This window comes from Lasioglossum baleicum, chromosome 3, assembly GCF_051020765.1.
Source record: "Lasioglossum baleicum chromosome 3, iyLasBale1, whole genome shotgun sequence".
NCBI lineage: Eukaryota > Metazoa > Arthropoda > Insecta > Hymenoptera > Halictidae > Lasioglossum > Lasioglossum baleicum.
Window position 1 is genome coordinate 18,954,029 of NC_134931.1, and position 20,889 is coordinate 18,974,917.

The 20,889-nt window shown below is 40.1% G+C and overlaps 1 protein-coding gene across 2 annotated transcripts in view; it reads left to right on the forward strand.

Moving 5' to 3' along the window:
- The first annotated feature begins 6,900 nt into the window (after positions 1–6,900).
- Positions 6,901–20,889, forward strand: part of LOC143207010 (GTP-binding protein REM 1) — a 71,042-nt gene continuing 57,053 nt past the window's right edge. Inside the window, exons 1-4 of one of the 2 annotated variants that reach the window (XM_076419986.1) lie at positions 6,901–7,015; positions 9,424–10,116; positions 17,370–17,579; positions 20,102–20,348. In XM_076419986.1, the coding sequence (XP_076276101.1) occupies positions 17,470–17,579; positions 20,102–20,348 (357 nt within the window). In that variant the 5' untranslated portion in view covers positions 6,901–7,015; positions 9,424–10,116; positions 17,370–17,469. Of the gene's footprint in view, positions 7,016–9,423; positions 10,722–17,369; positions 17,580–20,101; positions 20,349–20,889 lie in introns of those variants that run through there. The other variant, XM_076419985.1, reaches the window with a different exon arrangement.

Genomic DNA, 20,889 nt, shown 5'->3' on the forward strand with positions numbered 1-20,889 from the left:
GCCAGTCGGTCAAGAACAGTCGAATCCAGACACCGGTGTCGCAGCGGAAAAAACTTCCCGATCCACTGAGCCCTAATTACACCCAAGTAAACTCTGTTAAACCCCTTGCACTACGATCTTTCAGTTTTACAATTACAGTGATTCGAATTCTTTTGCTTTTCATCATTTCTTGAAGAAGAAGGAAGATTATATTCGTTGCGACATACTGTAGCCGCGTTTTAATTGGTACAACAAATATTGTTTACGTAGAATCACGTATCAATGGCGATAATTGGACTGCGCATCTTTATGCAAAATAAAAATGTTCTTCGTTGACTGTGAGCAGTAGGATTAAAATGAAAATTGATCTCATCCCTTAACGACTTTTTCACATTAAAAGCAACATTGGAACATTCTTGAATTTTAAAAATTCTTTACTGGTTTATATTTCACTCAATCAATTTCTTCATAAATGCATAGAGATCCGTAGTCTGGCCATAACACATCATTTTGTGACAAGCTGTACACTTACTCGTCGAAAGTCAAAGTGGTTGCAGCAAATTACGTAAATATTGAACCAGTGTCTGCCATCGAGAGTTCGACACGGAATGAAGAACGTTCCGCAACTTCGTACGACTTCAATAAATTTTCAGTTTCCGACGTAACCAGAATAGACATATTCCTCAGGAGCATCTTCCGAGTCTTCCCTTGTTCGAGTGGGCCGTAGAATATGCTATGCATTGCCTCTCGAATACAGGAGACGCGCTGCCATATCGTCGAGAGAATACATCCTGCTACCCCGGTTGGGAGATCAATTTTGAGGAAAACGTTTCCATAGACCGTCATTTTTCTTCGTCTTGCGTCGCCAATCGTCTTTTCCCCACACTGTGACAGATGCCATTCGCCGAGGATAAACAGAGAATGTGTTTGCTGAAAGAATCCTGCTCGCACTGTCGCACGTAAATGATTGAATATCCGTCGAACGCTAATAACGTTCGCAATCGCCGTCGCGTTGAGCGAACGTATGATGAATCGGTCCTCGGAGATCGATGATACTAAACTATTGAACGCTACCCTTCGCGGAAATGTATAGAAACAATGGAAAATTGTATAAAATAAAACTTCAATCTTTGTAAATACTGAAAACAATTGTTTCGTAATCTTCATCTTGATCGTGTCTTTCCTAGATGCAGAAGTATGGCGAACATTATATTTTACATGTGACATGTGACACTGACTACTAATTAAAAACTTTAATAACGTGTGTTACCGCCTCGTTTATGAGTAAGAGCACACACATACGCAAAAGGTGTGTGTGTAAACTAGTAGCAATTTTTCGGGTTCCCAGAGATGATCCTTTAATTCTTTTGAGGAGTGTATTTTGACCATATCAAAATTATTAATGAGCAAAATCCGTTTTTCTTCATAAAGAAACTACATTTATCTATCGCGTCTTTGTCGGAAGACTACTACGTCCAGAAACATCAGTTTCCACGATTTCCTAAAAAATGGTCAACTACCGATACGAGGTGAATTACTGGTGTTTTCACCTTAATTGGTGAATAAAATGTTTTCGAATAATTGTTTCTGGATGCTCATCGCGCAGGATGTTCGCCAAAAGCGAATCCGGGTCACAGGACAGCAATTAATCGAATACGGCATATTGCCGAAGGTCATTAACTCGAAGTCCAGCGGGTATCCGCAGAACTTGGTCGGCTCTGGTCCCAGTGAGTTGTCTATCGAGGAAGCGGAGTTCTTAGTCTTGGTTTCCATCTCTTTCACCTTGGATCACTATCAACTAGGGGAAACTATAAGGACGCTGCGGTGACCACTTTAGAAAAAGTTGCCAGGCAATTATAACTTCGTGAGGAGCTGAAAAGAAATCGACTGCGGGTTGTTACGGTGAAGATGATAACGAAGTACGTTAATGTCGGTAGTAATTAGCCGCGGGAGGAAGTTGAATTTTTCGCTGAACCAGAGAGAAGTGGAAAGAGAGGAGTCCGTTACTCCTAATAACCGTCTTGTGGAAGTTTTCCTATCGGAGAATGTCCGGGAGCTCGGAAGCGGAAATCTTTATTTGATAAGTATCCGAACGGAAGAAGTTCTTGCGAGAGTGAATCACATTTCACGGAACTTGGCTAATATTATTTCGCAGTTTTCGAGCAATGCGATGTGTCGAAATAGAATTATCTCGATCACCGATTCTTGATATTTTTTATACTGGATCTATTCTACCGTCTTTCTCCTTAACCGATCGATTTTACTGGACACGTCGCGCTTTTAAATATTTATCACCTGTTATCTCCCGCTTCCTCTCTGTGTTCTACGAGCTTGGCGTGCTACGTATACAGTTTTAGCACAGCATCCAGTTTTTAACTGTTCTAATCTTGTTCCACCGTTTCGGATGCTGTGAAATTTATTGCGTCTTTAGGACTGTGTTGCAGGTACAGACTCGTGCGTTTTTTTTTTAGTCTGTGAGCTTCTGAATAAAACATAATCGACCAATTTAAAGTACTGAACGGAAATGGATGAATATTAATCAAGACCTCTTTGTGCTATTTTTGGAAAGCGGCTGGAGGTTAATGCATGTTTAATAACGGCAGCGATTTCAAAGGTGAACCAACAAAATCATCGGCATTTTATTCAACCCTTTGAGGCGAAATATCGTAGGATTGAATTATTTTAATAACAAAACATCAGATCACACATTTTTCCTTCCAATATGACTGTGTTCTTGAATTTTTTTACGAGAGCGTTTTCAACCCTAGGATAATGTCACGGGAAAAAGCAAAACTTCTCCCACTACGAGCATCCCGGAAACCACACGTATACAAAGTGTTTTAAAACTGTTTTGACCTTCCAATTTGCCAGAACTTCCCTCCATAAGAGCAAATAATGCGCCGCAATATGTACCTCGCATCACGAAACGCAGTTAACGCAATTATGCTCAACGATCGATCCCGCGGGATCGGAAACACAGAAAATAGCCGGGATAACAAAATTGTGATGCAAAAGGCTGCTTGATTCCAACCCGGACACCGAGAGGTTAATTGGAACGTAATGAAAGACTGATGATTGAATCGCGCGCCGTTAAAGGCACCGTAGACGGGGGATTTGCCCGACGGATCGAGACGCAAACTGCGTCGACAGGTCCGGTTTAACGGGCGAATTGATAACTCATTGGCCACGGGTAATTTCCGGAAATAAAATTATCCCGCTCTAGTTGACAGCTGACTCTCTCTCTACCTCCCTTCCTTTGTATCAGTCACCGCTGCGTTGCATTGTAGGCAGACCAGCGCATGTTCCGAAATTTTCCCGCTATTAATTTATCGTTCCGAGAGTGACGGAAGGCGACCCGAACCTGGGTGATCGATATCTGTTATCACGGTTGTTACCATGGATACATCAAAGCTCGTTCGTTAATGCTGGAAAATGATTAAGACGAGCCTGCGGCTGGCCGTTCATCCCACACAAAAACTCTCGAGACGACAGGGGATTGGCCCTTCGGTCGTAAACCCTGGGATCATGATAGATATGTACCTCGGCTCCAAGGTCGAGTATCTACAAAAAAATTCGGGGATCGTGGACAGTTGGAGACATGTATCTGTGGTTGTCAGGAGAAATGCCACGATTTCAAAAAAATTGAGTTTATGCGTTAATCGTGCTTCAGAGTACAGGATCTACGTGTTTACTAGAAGAAAAGACATGAAAAAAATTTTATAAAAAAGGATTAAACCGACTTCGAAAAAACGCACTAAAAAAATGCACTTAATTTATGTGAATACACACGAACTTAAATGCAATACAATCTTCTCGGTGGATCATAGAAAATCATAGAAAAAATAATGAACGATCAAAATTTGCGACGCAAAGAAGAAGAGCGTGTGGGAAATGCTATGAACTATGTCTCTTTCTTCAAACTAGTGGGTTATCAATTCATTTAAATGAAAAAATGATTTCATAAGTTGTGTTCACAAAAATCGATTTCTTGCAAAATCCTGAGGTCGTAGACAAATTTTGAAACCAGATTTGAAATCAGCGCGAAAAAATCTACGGGAAATGATGTGTCGCATGTTAGAAAAAAATTTCTTCCGCGCGTGGTATTGGAAAAACCACAATTTTCTTGAAGTTGTGCAAGTTTAACGAATTCTTTCAGGGTTAAAAAACGTTCGTACCACAATCTCCATAATTATCCCATATTCTGCAAAGTTTCAGCTTTCATTTTAAAAAAATTTCATCCCTCTATCGAAAGTTCTTTGATTTTGACACAGATTTCATCGGTTTAGCCCACTGTGCGGCGTTCTTCCTTACAACCACAGATATATAGTACAATACTTAAAAATAATGCTTAATAAAAATCAGTATAATCTTGGAAAACAATTTGTCTGTCACTGAAATATATACCTCTCTATCTCTGTCGAGAGAAAAAGCGTCGGGACAGCAAAATAGAGTGTATCGATTGTTTCCACTATCGCCGCTGATTATATCTCCTTGTCCTTGCCCGTTTGGATAGTCGAACGAAGTGCAAGGTTCAATTAGCGGTGGATGAATTTTCGGCGGTCCTTTTGCAATCTCGATCGGGAAAGGTGTCGCTGACACGCGTTTCTCTTTCGGCGTCTTGAGTAACGTCTAAAGATAGTGAGCATTGTCTCGGTGTACCGCCTCAGCCGCGTCCTCCTCCTCCCCCTCTCGTCGAACTCTCGAAAGGGCTACTGATCTATGAATAGGTTCTCCGTCGCTTCTTCCTTGTATCTCTTGTAATCCTCCACGTCCCGAGCCTCGTTGTCAACCCCCTTTTATCCGGCGTCACTCGACGCTGCTGACACAAAGCCGGTGTTAGCCGTTGCTGGACCCGATTTGTCAATGTGAGAGGGAAACGGAACATTTGACACAGTTCTTGGCGGAAGAGCCGTTCGAGTGATCGGTCCTCGAACGGTCGCCGCCATTTTCGAGCTGGAATACGCTCATCGTCTATTTTGCACGGAAAATCCAGCAATTTCTTCATTCCGTTCCTACTAACCCAATACGGTGGTATCAAACCAGTTTCAGAGATTTTCAACAAAATTTTTTAATTGTGAATGTAACAACAGAACCTCGTTTACGAGAACCAATTATAATTAAACGAAGATTCTTTCAAAGCCTTCTGCCAATGCAAGCGTACCCGGAATACCTCGCTTTTAATTATTCAGCGAATTTGTTCCTCGTCCAAACCGATTGCAATCAGTAATATCCTCTGATGCGTTGTTTGTTCACGTGTCCAGTAATTTTGTTTGACTTCCGTGAACATTTTCTGCGGATAAGGATCAATCGATTATCGCCGGTTCACCCTTCGAAATCCTAGGGACTGTTCCACACACCACCCCTTTTCCTATCACTCTCTTCTCCTCTCTTTCTCTCTGAATGTTTATTTGCTTTCCCTCAATTTCTCGCGGTTTGCCGAAAATATTTCTGTTCTGATTCCCACCGATCTTTCAGTTTCGTTTAGCTTCCCAGTATATCGACACGAAACTTCCAGATACTAGTCGTTTCTCTTTTACGCGACGTCGGGTCGACATCCTGTAACAAGTTGCTGGTCATCCTGCGATAGGGGATGTTAGGGGAATGAGCCGACAGTTTGGACATCGGTTGCCACCTAACACGGAATCCTCTAATGGCTTCGAACAGAATCGTGCCACTGCTGAATTCTAATGGTTTTTTAATGACTCGAGCAGGGGAGTCGAGTTCGAGCAATTTGGTCGTGGAAAAATAAATTGCACGAGCGAAACACAGCGGAAGATTAATTTCGTGAACGATTACATTCTTGATTGAAGATTAGGATGTAATCTTTTTCGTGGCAGCCATTAGTGCAGAAAAAAGAATTTTCTGCACATTTTCATTCGCTAAAATAAGTCTAAAAATACTTGCACAAGGCTCTACGATATGATCAGCGTGAACCTTCATTTTTATGTATGTGTTAAGGATGTTCTGCAGGTATATAAAAACGCAATAAAAATTTTGAAAATTTGACAAGATATAATTCTTACTAAATTAATGCAATTACCAAAGTTTGGGTTCGATTCACTGCACCGTTTAAGAATCATAGCAACTTAAAGTTTCCACATTTTAACACGTCTTCTTATGGAGAATTCATAAAATTCCACTTCAAACCCTATTTAAACCTTGCAAAAACGCGACTAGAAACTCCAGTTTTTTTTATATATGTAGTAAAAATTATGTAATTAATTATGTTCAAAATTTATTAGGATTCACTGAACAGTTACAGAGCAAACGTTGACCGGACCGCGGCGATAAAAAGGTTGGGGAGCACTGGTGTAGACCACTGAATACATATTGTGAATATAGCTACAATCAGAGGGTACAATTATTCGCAAAAGTCACTTACAATTTTTTGTAATATGAAGACAATTTGATTAAAAAATAAATATAACATGAAATGCACTAATTAAACGAAAGCTTTTTAAGTTAATCTATTTTTTAATGCAAAATATACTCATGAATGGCTTTCTTTGCCAGTATATTGATGGATTTCGAATTTCTTGTACTTTTGTCTCCCATTGTACCTCCAGAACATCCGGGATATAAGAATAATAATTTCGTAGTTTTTTGAATCAACGTAACGAATCAAACTTGTAAAAGTATAGATATCATTTATAAAAGCTGTCACTAATTATCAGTGTTGAAGAAGTAGCATATTTTCTAAGATTTATAAGATAAATCGATTAAGAAACTTTTTCTACGAATTGTACAGCGTATTTCATAAACTGTGGTTACCTATGAGGTGCGAATATGGCGTTGTTGTTTTTGTTAGATTGTAAACTCGCTAGGTGGCGACACTAGATCTAGCAATTTCTTGTATATCGATTTTCCCGGTATAGATCTCGCGAGTTTATGGGTTAGAAAGCGACAAAAAGCTGTGTTTATCAATAAATGTTTATTATATTAATTAAAGAATGAATGTGTGTGCGACTTACATGTTCTAATTGTCATTATCTTCATCCACAAATGAGACTCGAGAAATGTGAAAGGACCATAGCACGTAAGTGACAATTGATTTTCTACGTTCTACAAGAAACACAGACACGCACTTACTTAAACCGTATTATTGAAATGCATAATTTGCGTTCCCTATTGCGGTTATCACTTCGCACTGCCAATCAGAACTTTAGTCGTAATCTACACTCTAACTTTTCACCATAGTTTACTGTACACTCGTTCGGTGTATCGCAACGGAATTGTATCTGTCGTGCTCGAAATTGGAGACGCGAACCGAGATGGAATCTAATAACGCATCTCATATTTACATAGACAGCAGCTAATCAGTCAGTTAATTAATCTTAGAAGTTAGAAAGCCGTTCATGGTTGTTTGCGAGCTTTCGCATAACATCCTCCGCAGCCGACGAATACAGCATTCAAGAATGACATTCTTATTCGCGTAGGAGAAATGTTTCAAACGTTTCTAAGTACGTCACGGTGAGAATCATTTACAGTTATTTCATTGTGGAAATATAATCTTCTCGGGCAACTAGGTGACAGGAACGTGTAATCATTTTTCATTGAAATACTAGTCGCGTGGCCGTATCGGATTTATTTTTTCATCCCCTTATCTTTATCATTATTTACATTTGCGTCACACCGCGTTGAAAGCCATATGGCGCAACTGATTAGTTGCAAATTAATCCGCTCGGTTGTGGTCACGTGATTCTTCGTTACAATTTAGAAATTATAGGTTATATTTTTACAAACACAGTCACGCATTTCATGCTTGTATGATTACGCAGTTTTCACGAAATTAATGGAATGAAAATTATTGAAGGGCGCCGGTGAATTCGTTAAAGACTAAATGCAGGTCGCAAACACTTCAATGAAACGGGAATTGTGATTCACATCTGCTTCCACCAAAAGTTCCACCGCTTCTAATTTTATAATACTCGAAGCAGCTCTCTATGTTCGTAAATACGTGGATGTGCGAAACTTCCGCGCGAACGTCGCAATTATTATGAGATCCTGTCACCGTGAACACGGTCGTGCGAAAATTCGTAATAAATTCCAATTGCTCGGTGATTCCTTTCTGTCGCCCGGTTCGCCAATTTCTATTTTTCTTCGGCCATTATTGAGACGGACGGGCGAGAGGGGGCGAAATAGATTTTTATGGATACACAATTTATCAGCGTTCCTCGGTGAAATTCTTTTTCCACGTGGAGAAAAAGGGGATGCTTTGACAGTGTCGCTTCTCCCTCGTTGCCTATTATTCTCTTGTTTCTCGCCTGGAATGGATTCCGTTGATATATAAGAAACGAGCGAAATTTATGGTATTTTAATGTAAGCGAGGAAAGGTGACGATGAAAAGAAGCACGCCACGCGTTCGCACGTAATGGCCGACTACGGCGTTCCGAGCATCTTGTCTAGGGTAACGAGATTAAATACCAAGAAAATAGGATTTACTCGGATTTTTCGCGTCTGATCTACCTAAGGCATCAGCAAAACATGTTTGGTATTTTTACTGGAATGATTACCCTCGTTTAACGCGTTATTTTATTCGTTTCATACCATTTTTAATCGAGTTTCGAAGCACTTCGAGTCCGCATTTATAGTCCGACGTAGCCGCGCTCTGATTAGTCCGTATTTTTCAATTTTCCCATTTCAAGGTAATGCAACATGCATGAATAAAATAAGTTCCCCCGTATACAGTCAGCGGCAATATTAAGTGGACACCCTTAAAAATCGCATACCATTTCAGAAATTGGTCCACAGGACTTGAATTTTTTTTAAGATGTTCGCTAGAGAATAAGTAAACAAAAATTTATTACGATTGCAATTGGTAGGAATTATACAAAATTTAAAAAAATGTTGTGTCAACTTCTTTATCTGGGCCTGAAACGATAATTTAAGAAATGCGTTTTATAGATTTCGGTAACTTATATGCATACTGAAAATTTCATCGAAATCGGTCAACATTGCAATGAGCTACAAACATTTAAAGATGATCACGCAAGGGCGAAATACCCTGGCAAAGCTGAAAATCTGCGACTTTCACCCTTAAGCTCTCATCTTTAAACGTATGTAGCTTCTAGAAATTTTCAGTATGCATATAAGTTACCGAAATCTATAAAACGCATTTTTTAAATTATCGTTACAGGCCCAGATAAAAAAGTTGACAGAACATTTTTTAAAATTTTGTATAATTCCTACCAATTGCAATCGTAATAAATTTTTGTTTACTTATTCTCTAGCGAACTAGCCAGTCTAACATCTTTAAAAGATTCAAGTCCTTTGTACCAATTTTTAAAAAGTTATGCGATTTTTAAGAGGACTGTAAATAAAAAGTTCTTTATGTATTCAATTGTTTTTCTTCGAAATACTATACAACTAAGTTTTAAGTGTTTACAATAATATTTGGACGTGCTATAGACAACCCAAATGATTTCTGATTTTTTTTCCATCCAGAATGACCACTTGTCCCGCCCTGCAATAGTGAGCTGTCTTTTTCGGAGGTAGTGGTGCCGAAAACGGAACGGAACCAAGCAAAAAGGCGACGGAACAAGTGAACGTGACCGTTCAAGTCTATTTACGGAAACTCTATTCCGGAAGTCTATTCGCCGGAGTCGTTCCGTGTCATCGTGAGACGACTCCCTCGCCAAATGACCCTCCAAAGGGATCCAGCTCGGCAGAAGCACGCTCGACGCGCAGTTCCCTTTCAATTTTAGAGAGGCGCGTGACGATTGCAGCGGAAATACGCGAGAGAACGAAACTAGCTGCTAAACAGAGGGAGGGAGAGAGAGAAAAAGGAAGGGAGGGAGGAAGAATCGTGGATAGAGAGAAACTAGAGAAAGTCATCGCGGACAAGCACGGGGAAGAACGGCTGGTCACTTTCACCGAGTTATCGCGTATCCGGCGATTCGGTTGAGCTTTCGGGGGTGAGTGACGCTTGCGCAAGCTGCGGACTCTCTGAGCGGGGGCTAGAGCGACGTGCAACACACGATGCGAGCGTCAGTTTTCTCCAGGGCCTCGTCGGGAAAAAACCAACATCGCTCTTCGACAACTGCCTTCCGACTGGATCGGTTTCGCGCGAATCGACCTCGCGATTTTTCGCGATTTCACCTACACCGAATTCTTCATCTCTAGATCATCTTCGAGCTAGTGAGTTGTTAAAAACTTTCAATTCATCGGTATCTAGTGGTACCAGGCGTCTATGATCCACGTGTTCGAATCTCCGTGTTCCCTCTCGGTGACCGAAAGTCTATTACTGGATGACCAACAGTCCTCTTTGAGGGTTGAGTCGAAGATTTAGATCTTGAATGAAATATTGAATTGTCGATTCACATGTGACAGTTGAGTACTGTTGAATAGTGCTGGAGATTCGTTTGGTAGTTGATCGTTCGGGTCGAGGTCGATTTGAATTTTGAAAAACTTTGAGGGATATTTTTGTTGAAGAACATTGCTTGTTCGGTTGTTTTGTGGTGAGTTGCTGGCTGGTTGAATGGGGTGTCGAACAGTGGGGCTGCGAATGTTGACGAGGGAAAGCTTCAGTTAGAACGATTACGAAAAAGAGACTGTATGGACACGCAAGACACGTCGAGACACCATGAAGACGGCCAGAAAATTCCCGCCGAGAGTTTTGACCGGGTTTCCGTGAACAGCTGCCCGCCGAGCAGCTTCCCTGACAGGTTCCAAGACTTCTTTGCTACCCTGAACGAGGACTCGAACGACCTGCCCAGCATGCTCGAGGATAAGCTGATACCTAGGTGATTATGATGGACTTTAGGATTTTTAGACCGAAAATTCTTAAAGGAGAATATTCATAGCATTTTCAAAAATCTTTTTCTGAATAATTGAGTGGTAAAAGAACAAAAATTAGATGCGTAACTCCAGTCGATGCTGAATTATATCGATGATGTTCGAAGTATTCAAACGTAACTTGCAATGATTTTTAGTAACTTTATAACGTTGTTTCTACGCAGAAACGATAATGAGCTTTCAACGTAACTGAATAACGTAATCAATAGACTGGGGATCTTATGCAGTTATGATCAAAATAAGTAGGTTAACCATAAAACACTGAAAGCATTGGAAGAATGTAAGAATGTGGTCATGTAGCTTTCAAATAATCGATGCTATTAGCAAAAGGAAGAAATTTCAATGTAATTATCTTTTCTTGTAAATGCTGCACGAACATTTTATTCTGCGTAGAAATTCGCAGTCCAGTAATAAAAGGAGATGGTGACTATAGCACGAATCCCCGAAGAAGGAAAAATATGTTTGAAAGGTTTCGAATAAAACTGAGTAGATCGAGAAATTTCCAATTCGATGGGAAAGCTGCTTTCCGATTCGCAGCTTCGTGGAAGCGTTGGTGAACTAAGTCAGTCCTCGTAATTTTCGCTAATTATTAGCACAGTAAATTGACAAATCGAAATAGACATCTGATCCCATGAATTTGCCAAGTATTCAGCCAGGGAGACGGAGTTCAAAGGGAACGTTACCGGTTCCGAGGACCGCGTACCTCGTTTCGTACGATAACTGCGAGTACATGACGGGGGACTGATCTGATTAGATTAATCCGATTAAGGTGTATTGTGTCCGACCGACGCGACGGCGCGACCGTAAATCATTCGTGTGTATATCTGACAATTTTCGAGTCGGGTTTACACGCTCCAGATGCTCGGGCGCTCGCGTTCCCCACGAGGAGTTCGAGGAATTGTTTTACTTTGAAAGTCCTACGAAAGCATTGGCCCTCCTGAATATCGAATTTCTGCGGCCAATCAAAGCTACCCTCGCGAATCACGCTAGATTCACCTATTTTCGAGGTAACAGTCGCCTCTGGAAATTGTTAGGCGACTTCCGACTCGTTTAACACGTTCACCGTTGCCAAGAATCTCGGAAAATCAAAATGTTAGCTTGCAACACCAATTCTCTTGTAGATGTAACTGCGTTCTAACTTGACGAATTTAGTTCTGACTCAATGATTCAAGTAGCATTGAATCCAGTGGGCAGCTTGACGTCTCATTTATTTTTTAACTTATCGCCCAAGTAATCTTAAAGCTGTTCTCAATCAAAAAGATGTTGGTAATACGTGTATTTAATATTTTAACAATATTTCATTACAATGTGTATATATAACGTCTTCGTACTGCATGAAAGAGTTAAGATTTCATTAAGTCGCCCAGATGTAAGATTCATTAGAGCAATTACAGCTTTAAGAGACTGAAGCCCTTGTTCCAGTAATTTACTGAACGGCTTACAACCCCATCCACCAGCGCAGACCTCGATCTGATTTTAAAAAGGAGATGGATTAAAAAAAGAAGTTTGTTCACCCCATTAGCAGTTCCAAAGAAAAGATCAGAATCTTATTAAACTTTTCTTGGGTTACTATAATTGGCCGACGCGGATCGGACACGCTGTGTGAAGCATGCGCGTCTAATAATTGTCTTTGAAAAGTGGAGCGAAGTGTGAAATCTCCGCGACTCGAATGATGATTATATGTGCGACGTGCTATAACTGCGGATGACCAACTTAAAATGCCAGATCAGAGGCTGTCTACGGGATCGGGGTTCGATTATGGCAACTCCATTTCCGCCGGAGACTGTATCGATTTGCCATCAAAACCTTTATCGAGAACGAGACCGGTGATAATTGTCTCAGCTCCGCGGAATAATGTAATTCGAACGGAAATGGAAAACTTCCACTGCAGAATGGTTGAGATAATTCCGAATAATAATTTAGAAATTAAACAAATCTCGCTACGCAGTCCAATGCAGTCCGACTTTTCGGACTTTTACCACGGCTTGCTTCGCTGCCACTTCTTTCTAGATAGTTAGAACAGGCCTGGCCAATTCAAATGGTTCCACGGGCCACTTTGATAACGTGTAACGTTACTGCGGGCCGCACTTGAGGTATACGTGTTTTTAAAAAATGTAATCCAAATACAAAATGAATAAAACTTCATTGTTATACTATGATTCAATATAATTAACTCTCGAGTCTTAATTAATGAGATATTTGTTTACCCTTTCTTTCACATAATTTCACATAAACGCAAAAATTTGTTTCGTTTCATTGTTGCACTGTAACTCAATTATATCAGATATAGACCTGGAGTTCGTAGTCGCACTTGCGCACTATAACAATGACACTTGATTTATTTAATATTTTTGTATACATACAACGAAAAACAAAAGTTTTGATAGAAATATAAAATCGCCCGGCGGGTCGCACAATTCGACGTGGCGGGCCGCGTGTTGGCCAGGCCCGAGGTAGAACTAATAAGCTTCCGAAACTCGTTCCAGGGTTCGAAGGCAGCCGGAATAAAAAGCGAACTATCGTTTTTGAGCAGGCTTCGAGCGTCACGAAATGAAACATGGATTCAGAGCTCGATTAGCAATTCGCAGGCACATGCCGGGGCTCGATGCCATTTCTAGTGACTACTGTTGGCCCTCCTCTTCAAGAGGACTCATTAAAAGTTGCGGGAGACGCGTTTTCCAAGCTCGTTCCGGTGACTGAAAGTCGACGCGCAAGTGGCGCGTGTAATTTTTGCGCGAGGAAGATTAAACGGACCGTATCCGGCGACGTTATGTTCCAACCATCTCCTCGCGGACTGCTTTTCATAGTTTGTACCAGTGCCGTAACGCGGGTGTGGCGAAAGAGGCGCCCGCCACCGGCGCTACTGGGTTTGGGGCGCAAAGCAAAGAATACCGCTGTTTTATGTTTTTATTATATTATTCTAACATATACCTACACAGTGACTCCCATTAATATTCGGACACTTTATTCTATACGATTCAAACTTTTTTCGGAAGCTAGAGCACTTAGTTCACTACAGGATGTGAAAAGAAATTTTTTCGGAAATTGCAATTGGTCGGAATTGTAGAGAAAATACTAAAAGATCCATTTTACAACTTTTTTATGTGGGCCTATATTGAAAATTTAAAAAATACGTTTTGTAGATCTGTTTCAATTAAACATATCCTGAAAATTTCGTCAAAATCGGTCGACGTTGCAATGAGCTACAAGCGTTTAAAGATGGTAAAAATTGAAAAAGTTGTAAAATGCAACATTTAGTATTTCCTCTACAATTCCGGTCAAATGCAATTTTTGAAAAAATTTCTTTTCACATCCTGTAGTAAACTAGTTGCTCTAGCTTTCCAAAAAAGTTCAAATCGCATAGTCCAATATTTGAAAATTTACGGTGTTTTTAAGAGTGTCCGAATATTAGTGGGAGTCACTGTATGTTTTGTGTTTCTTTTATTTTGTCGTCATTGAATATGAATAAAAATTTGTTCGTATTTAGGTTGTAGAGATTATTTATTCATACAAATACCTTGACAAATTCGTTATTCTATATACAGGCAACTCACTTTGATGAGGTTAATAGTATTTAATATATTGCATTTAGTAAAATTTAACTTGTTACATTAAAATTTTTTATTTTTTGCCATTATTGGGTTATGCGGAGGCGCAAGTTGGACACTTGCCACAGGCGCTTCATACCCTCGTTACGGCACTGGTTTGTACATTGTATATACTATATGTAATATTTTTTCGCGACAGTCTCGCCGGAAACTTTCGGATAAATGCGTGTGTTTCTCGCGCGCGAAAAAAATGTGGGTCAATGATGTTTATTCTTTTTGCAAGTGTTTGAACACGCGCGTGTATATGGAAATATCGGGGAATTGCGCAGCAATTTTTCAACGGGGCGTTTGTTCTCGATATTATATTTGTTTCCACTTCGTTTGTTGTTCTCGAAACACGTGCCGTACGTTTCTTCGTAATTTATTTCTTGATATTGTATTACATAGTTTGTTAGCTGTTGCGATCGTACGCGTTGTTTGTTTATTTGTTGCGGAGAGATCGGATGTGTGGACTCGAATAATAATACTACACGGGTTGGAACAGTATTTGTTGTTGTTTAGTTCGATGGCTGTTGGATCTCCTGTTCCATTGCGGATTTTTGGGAATTTCATTTATTTACTTTTTTACCAGTTTTTGTTGTTCATTTATTGTTCGTGTTTGCTTCATAGAACTGCGAGCATTTGTACAAATATCCAGTTTCGTATTCAATTTTATGCAGGTATAATTGAAACGAGGATAATATTTGCTTTATCGGCTAAAGCGTACTCCTTGTACTAAAAATAAATGGAATAAGCGTAATATTCATTTGCACAATATATACACGTCTTCCTGTATTCTGTAAATTTGCATACATCATAAAGCATAAATATTCGCGGTTTAATTATCGAATTCATATACATACGGAATTAGTTGTACATTATACCGGATTATTATTATTGTTGTAGTCGGTTATACATTATTCATGCTGACTTTTAATAATTCATGGTGTATGCTGAGGAACGCAGATTCGGAAGTTTATATGTAGATTGAAAACTTTTTCTAAAATATTTATGTAACTGTAGGACTATTGCAGTGCCTATGCTACGTTGATTAAACAAATAGCTGGGGTGAAAACATTGTAAAAATATTAGGTGCATTTCGCTTCGGGAGATACAAGGGAAATAGTGGAGCCCGAGTGACGTATTTTCATAGTTCTTTCCGCGATTCAGGTCGAATTTTATACGCCACCGCTGTCCGCGCCTAATTCATGTTGACTTCCAGCAAAAATTTCATCTTGGTCGAGGGATAACAAACTCGGATGAAGATTTCAGTGGTGGAAACGATATATAAGTCGACGGAGCGTCAAACTTTTACTCGAGAGTTCCAGTTTTCAAATTGGCGAAACACTGTGAACACGGTGTTATTTCACCCTTTGCACTCGGAGCTATCTTAACTCGAAAATTGTACATTTCTTCCGATCTAAAATATTTCCATTTCCTACAATTTTTCAAATTTTATGAATAGGAAATTGGTATAATACCTCAGATACAATACTTTTTTTTGTTTTTACGTCGCTTCTTCATTAGTCCAGTCAATGAATGCTCACAAGGGGGGTGTAGAGGGAAATGGGCGGAACACAATTTTTAACTTTGGGTCTTTGTTTGGACTAGTTAGGAGGTAAACATACTAACAGTCCCTACTAGGAGGTGAACGGGGTGCAGGTTTCGGTTTTCCGCTTATATCTCGGAAACTATGCGAGATAGCGAAAAACTGAATCGAATCAATCTTGTGGCACATTTCGTCAGCTTTAATTTTATATGGAATGGTCTTATCGCTAGGACGCATAGTTTCCGAGATATAAGCGGAAAACCATCCTCACCTCCTAGGAGTGGGGACTTTTAGTATGTTTACCTCCTAACTAGTCCAAACAAAGATTAAAAATTTAAAGTTAAAAATTGTGTTCCTTCCATTTTCCTCTACAATTTTTCGTTGACTGGACTATATGGTTATTAAGCGAGGTACAATACCTAAATGTTTACTAATTGATTAGTTAGAATTTTTCGTGGCGCCTCAGAATCACTATTCGTAATATAAAATGATGTAATAATATTATTATAATAATTTGTAGAGGTTTGTAAGGGATTATGCCTTAATGGGTCTTGATGATAATCGTAATTGAATTGTTAGGAAGGTTTGACACAAAGCTTAGACGTGGTGTAAAGGGATCTACGAGAGATCTTGATCACACGAGCGAGCTTTAGTGGAGAAATTTCAACTGGGATCACTGGATACAAGCAACATAGATCTCCGAGACGCGAACACTTTGATATCGAGCGTGTGCGGCTTTAATTTAACGGAAGTAAACTCGGCCAAGTGCGTTTCAGCGGACAACTTGAACTTTTGTGTTCATTAGTCGATTTAATCCACTCTCTTGTAGCAGGATTTCTTCGACGACGAGATACTACATATAGTGGCGAACGCGAGTCATTATTTACCATTATAGCTACCAGTGCATCGGTGCAATTAATTTAGAACTGGCCTGAAACGTAGAGATCTGTAACAATTTTACTGTTAGTGTATATCGCACTAACAATGAAGCAAATAAACCAGCTAAAGATTTAAAAACTTCTGAAACGTTTCTCGTGGAATTGCAATGATAACATTAAGCATGCACGATCCAAAAGTCCCAAGTAAATCAAGACGCATCTCTGCAACTTGAAAAGCCAAACGGACGCGTAAAGTATTCAAACATCGACAGTCCACAAATCGTATTAGGCAAATGTCTCGCGACGAAGTTTTACGATTTCTATTTACATTCGCATAAAGAACTCCACCCTATTCTCTTGCACAACGCCCCTCCTGTGCGTGCGCTTAAACCATAGCCGGTCGTCTTTCTTCTGGATCGTTTAAAATTCCGGTAAATAAGCGAGCCGTTCTATCGTCGAGCATAAAAACGCTTTTAGCCCTTTAACCCGGCCCCACGGTGAAAAATCGTCCCAACCCCGACACAACTTCGGGGAGCAATTACTTTAGCTTCCTTGCTAAAAGTCATCGTGGTGGCGTTTCAGAAAGCAGGATAACCCGAACGCCGATCCGAAGGGCCGACGATGGAGCAGCAAAAGTGCTTTTCAGAGGCGCAGCAGTGAGGTCGAAGTCCGTCGCAGTTCGATGATGAATTCCCACGGTCATGCGACAGTTGACGCTCCGAAGTCGCCTACTCCATCCAGAAGACGCAGCTCCAGCATCGCGGTTGCTAGACCCACCCCTGATCTGCACAGGTCAGTTAAATCCACTTCGATTTTATCACAATATTAAACTAACAATAAGAAAGCTGTCTAAATATTAGATTGAGTCACAGTTCATATCTCTATAAATTCATTTATGAGCCATTGTAAATAATTATTGATAAATCAAATTGATATTAAGTTAGGACTCAACCTGATATTTCTGTAATTATGAATAATTTCAACTATTTGAGATTTTCAAGTGATTTCTCGAAGCAGAAATATCGTGACTATGAATGATAAATATTTGATCATCTGTAAATTGAGTTTTCGATTATGAAAGGAGAAAATAATCGTTTGTACTGTCCGTCCAACGAGAGTTGGCACAGAGAAACTCATAGGTACCACGTGGTATCCCTACTCCGCGCTACACGTCTTCCGCGATTGGCCGAATCGCTTGACGAAGACAGCAAACGAGCGTCCCGGTTCGGATTTGACTTTGGTCGAGCGAGAGTGTTACAATCGCTAGATAAAAGACCAACCTAGCGCGCTTGGTGTCTAAGATGGCCTACTTTTGCATTTTCAAGCGGCGAGAAGCATTGGGCGGCGTGACAGTGCTGCCACTGTCAAGACACATACATTTTCTTAAATATCGAGAGATTTAGCGTTCTTATAGAAAAAGCATACACCAAGCGCAGTTGCGGGGACACATACAATGTCAATGCAACCTTTATTATGTTAAACTATACGTGTTTAAACACACAGTTTGAAATTTGCCGAGGTACACCCTTCGATTATTTATAGAAAACCAGCAAATGTGCAATTAATTAAACATGCTTCTCGACGTTTCGATCCTTATGTGGATCATTCTCAGAGACATTTTTTGCGTCTGAAAAATAATAAATGTATAATATAATTTGAACAAATATTGTAACACAGCCGTGTAAATCCAACGGAAAAGAGAATTTTTAAAAAACTATTTTCTATAAATTCGCCGAAATCATAAAATTTATTATATATTTAATTTTCGATCGAGAAGAATTCACCTTTATAGTTCCGGCATTTTTCGCTAGGAGCGCTAATGTCTGTTTCTGATCATTCAGTCACTGTATTACCGATACAGTGACTATAGTTTAACATAATAAAGGTTGTTAAAAAAACCGCAAGTGCGCTTGGTGTATGCTTTTTCTATAAGAACCCTAAATCTCTCGATATTTAAGAAAATGTACGTGTCTTGACAGTGGCAGCACTGTCGCGCCGCCCAATGCATCTCGCCGCTCCGCTACATGGTACCGAATGATGAAAAGTACGCCTGGAAAACGCAAAAGTAGGCCATCTTAGACCCCAAGCGCGCTAGGTTCGTCTTTCATCTAGCAATTGTGACTATGTAGGGGCCCCAAATGTACATTAGCGAGACGTGATTTGAAATTTCCCGAACCCTTGCAATCCTCATGCACGTATCTAGCAACGTGTGAGCGTGCCACCACACTCTCCTTCGACCAAGGTCAAATCCGAACCGGTGCTCCACTAGCAAAATCTGTGCCAACTCTCGTTGGACAGACAGTACAGTTTATCTAAATTGTTTCTGTTTTCTTGTTTCGCAAAGGAGAATAGTGGGCCCGTTTTTGCGTCAAAGTATAACACAGTTAAGTTTCTCGGATTCAGTTGTTGATTCTCAGCTAGCCGAAATTGTTTCTTGATCCGAGCTTTTTCTACGACGATATTCAAGCATTCGTTTATGTAATTACTGCATCGATCACTTCGCTGTAGGCGATGTTAAGATTGGTACGAAAGTTTCCGTATTACACCCACTTCCTTGTGCAAATGTTCTCCCTAATTAGACGTTCCAATTAGGTGAAACACAGTTTCCTATTGTCTTGGAATAAGTTTTCCTGCAATTTTCATTCTATTTTTGTCGTTATTATTTTCCGTTGCTGTGCTATAATCATTGCAGGCCAGTGCTCGGAAGCTTCAAGCATTCCACATACGCAAAGAAACACTGTGCATTACATTTTTTCATTTCCATGTATTTCATCGTTCTCCCCATTCATTGTAAAGTAACAGCTAAAATTGACGCTTGGGAAGGATTTAATTTTTTCATTTCCATGTATTTCATCGTTCTCCCCATTCATTGTAAAGTAACAGCTAAAATTGACGCTTGGGGAGCATTTCATTAAATGACGTAGTTCCTCGCAGTAATAAATAGTTACGTAGTTCAATATACATATAATATATTCATGTGTTTCTGTGTAAATAGCCAATGATCATATCAGCTTTACTAGGCTCAAATTGAAATGAAAGGATCATCATAAATTTCACATTCAGAAAATCCATAGTTTCATTAAGATCGTGGATCTTTATGCGAACATAGATTTTCATTGATGTATAAAAATTGGAAATATATTCCCAATAGGGCAAAACTCGTATTCAACATTTGCCTACGCACAAATGCATAAGGATCCACAGTGGATCAATAAAAAAAATATTTGAACCCTTTGAATACTTAAATCATCTTCAACTTCATTACTTTAAGTTCAATTAAAATCATCATTCTGACAAAAGTCTTGAAACGATAGGTTCCTGCAAGCAGAAGCAGGACCATGGGGTCACCTGTCACCTTCACCAAGGAGTCCTACGAGGACACCAGCGATCAGTCCAGGTGCTATGTCCTCCTCGTCTCACCTGAGTCCAGGGGCAAGCCCTGGTGGCCCGAGTCCAACCAGTCCAGCTGGTCCAGCTGGTTTAACATCTGGATCCCGTGGTCCAGGGCCAAGGCAGTACCGTGGAAGGACCAGCAGCATGCCAGCAGTACCACGACACAGGGTGAGTCGTGATTTACGTGTGCCGTTTCTGCGGTTTTGATAATTCCCCGCTGTATAGTCACAGCGACGCTTATAAAGCCGTTCGTCGAGCAATATTGGCAACAAACTTGGCCGGTCTTTATCCCCGCCGACCTTTGCTTGGCTCCGATTCGACCGGTGTCCTTCAAAAATGATCTTGCTCCACTGACTTTCTTCCTGTCCCCCGTATATTTTTATTTAAAAGGCTCGGAAAATCGATTTTTCAGAATGTACCACGCACACTGCCGCTCGAAAGTATCCGGACACCTGCGAAATGTCTAATAGCAACGCCTAAAAGTTACTTGAGCATCTAAAATAGTGACTAAGATCGATCATTATCACTTTCTTATGGAATATCTAACGTTTTAAGTTAGAAACTACCTCTACGTGGAAACTCTCTCTTACCAATATTGGACTAACAATAAGATTAAATCCACGCGATTAAATATTGCCGTTTGCACTAATCGCGGCAATCTTTCTCTTAGTATTTTATTAGTATTTGTATCGAAAAATTCTCTGAATTC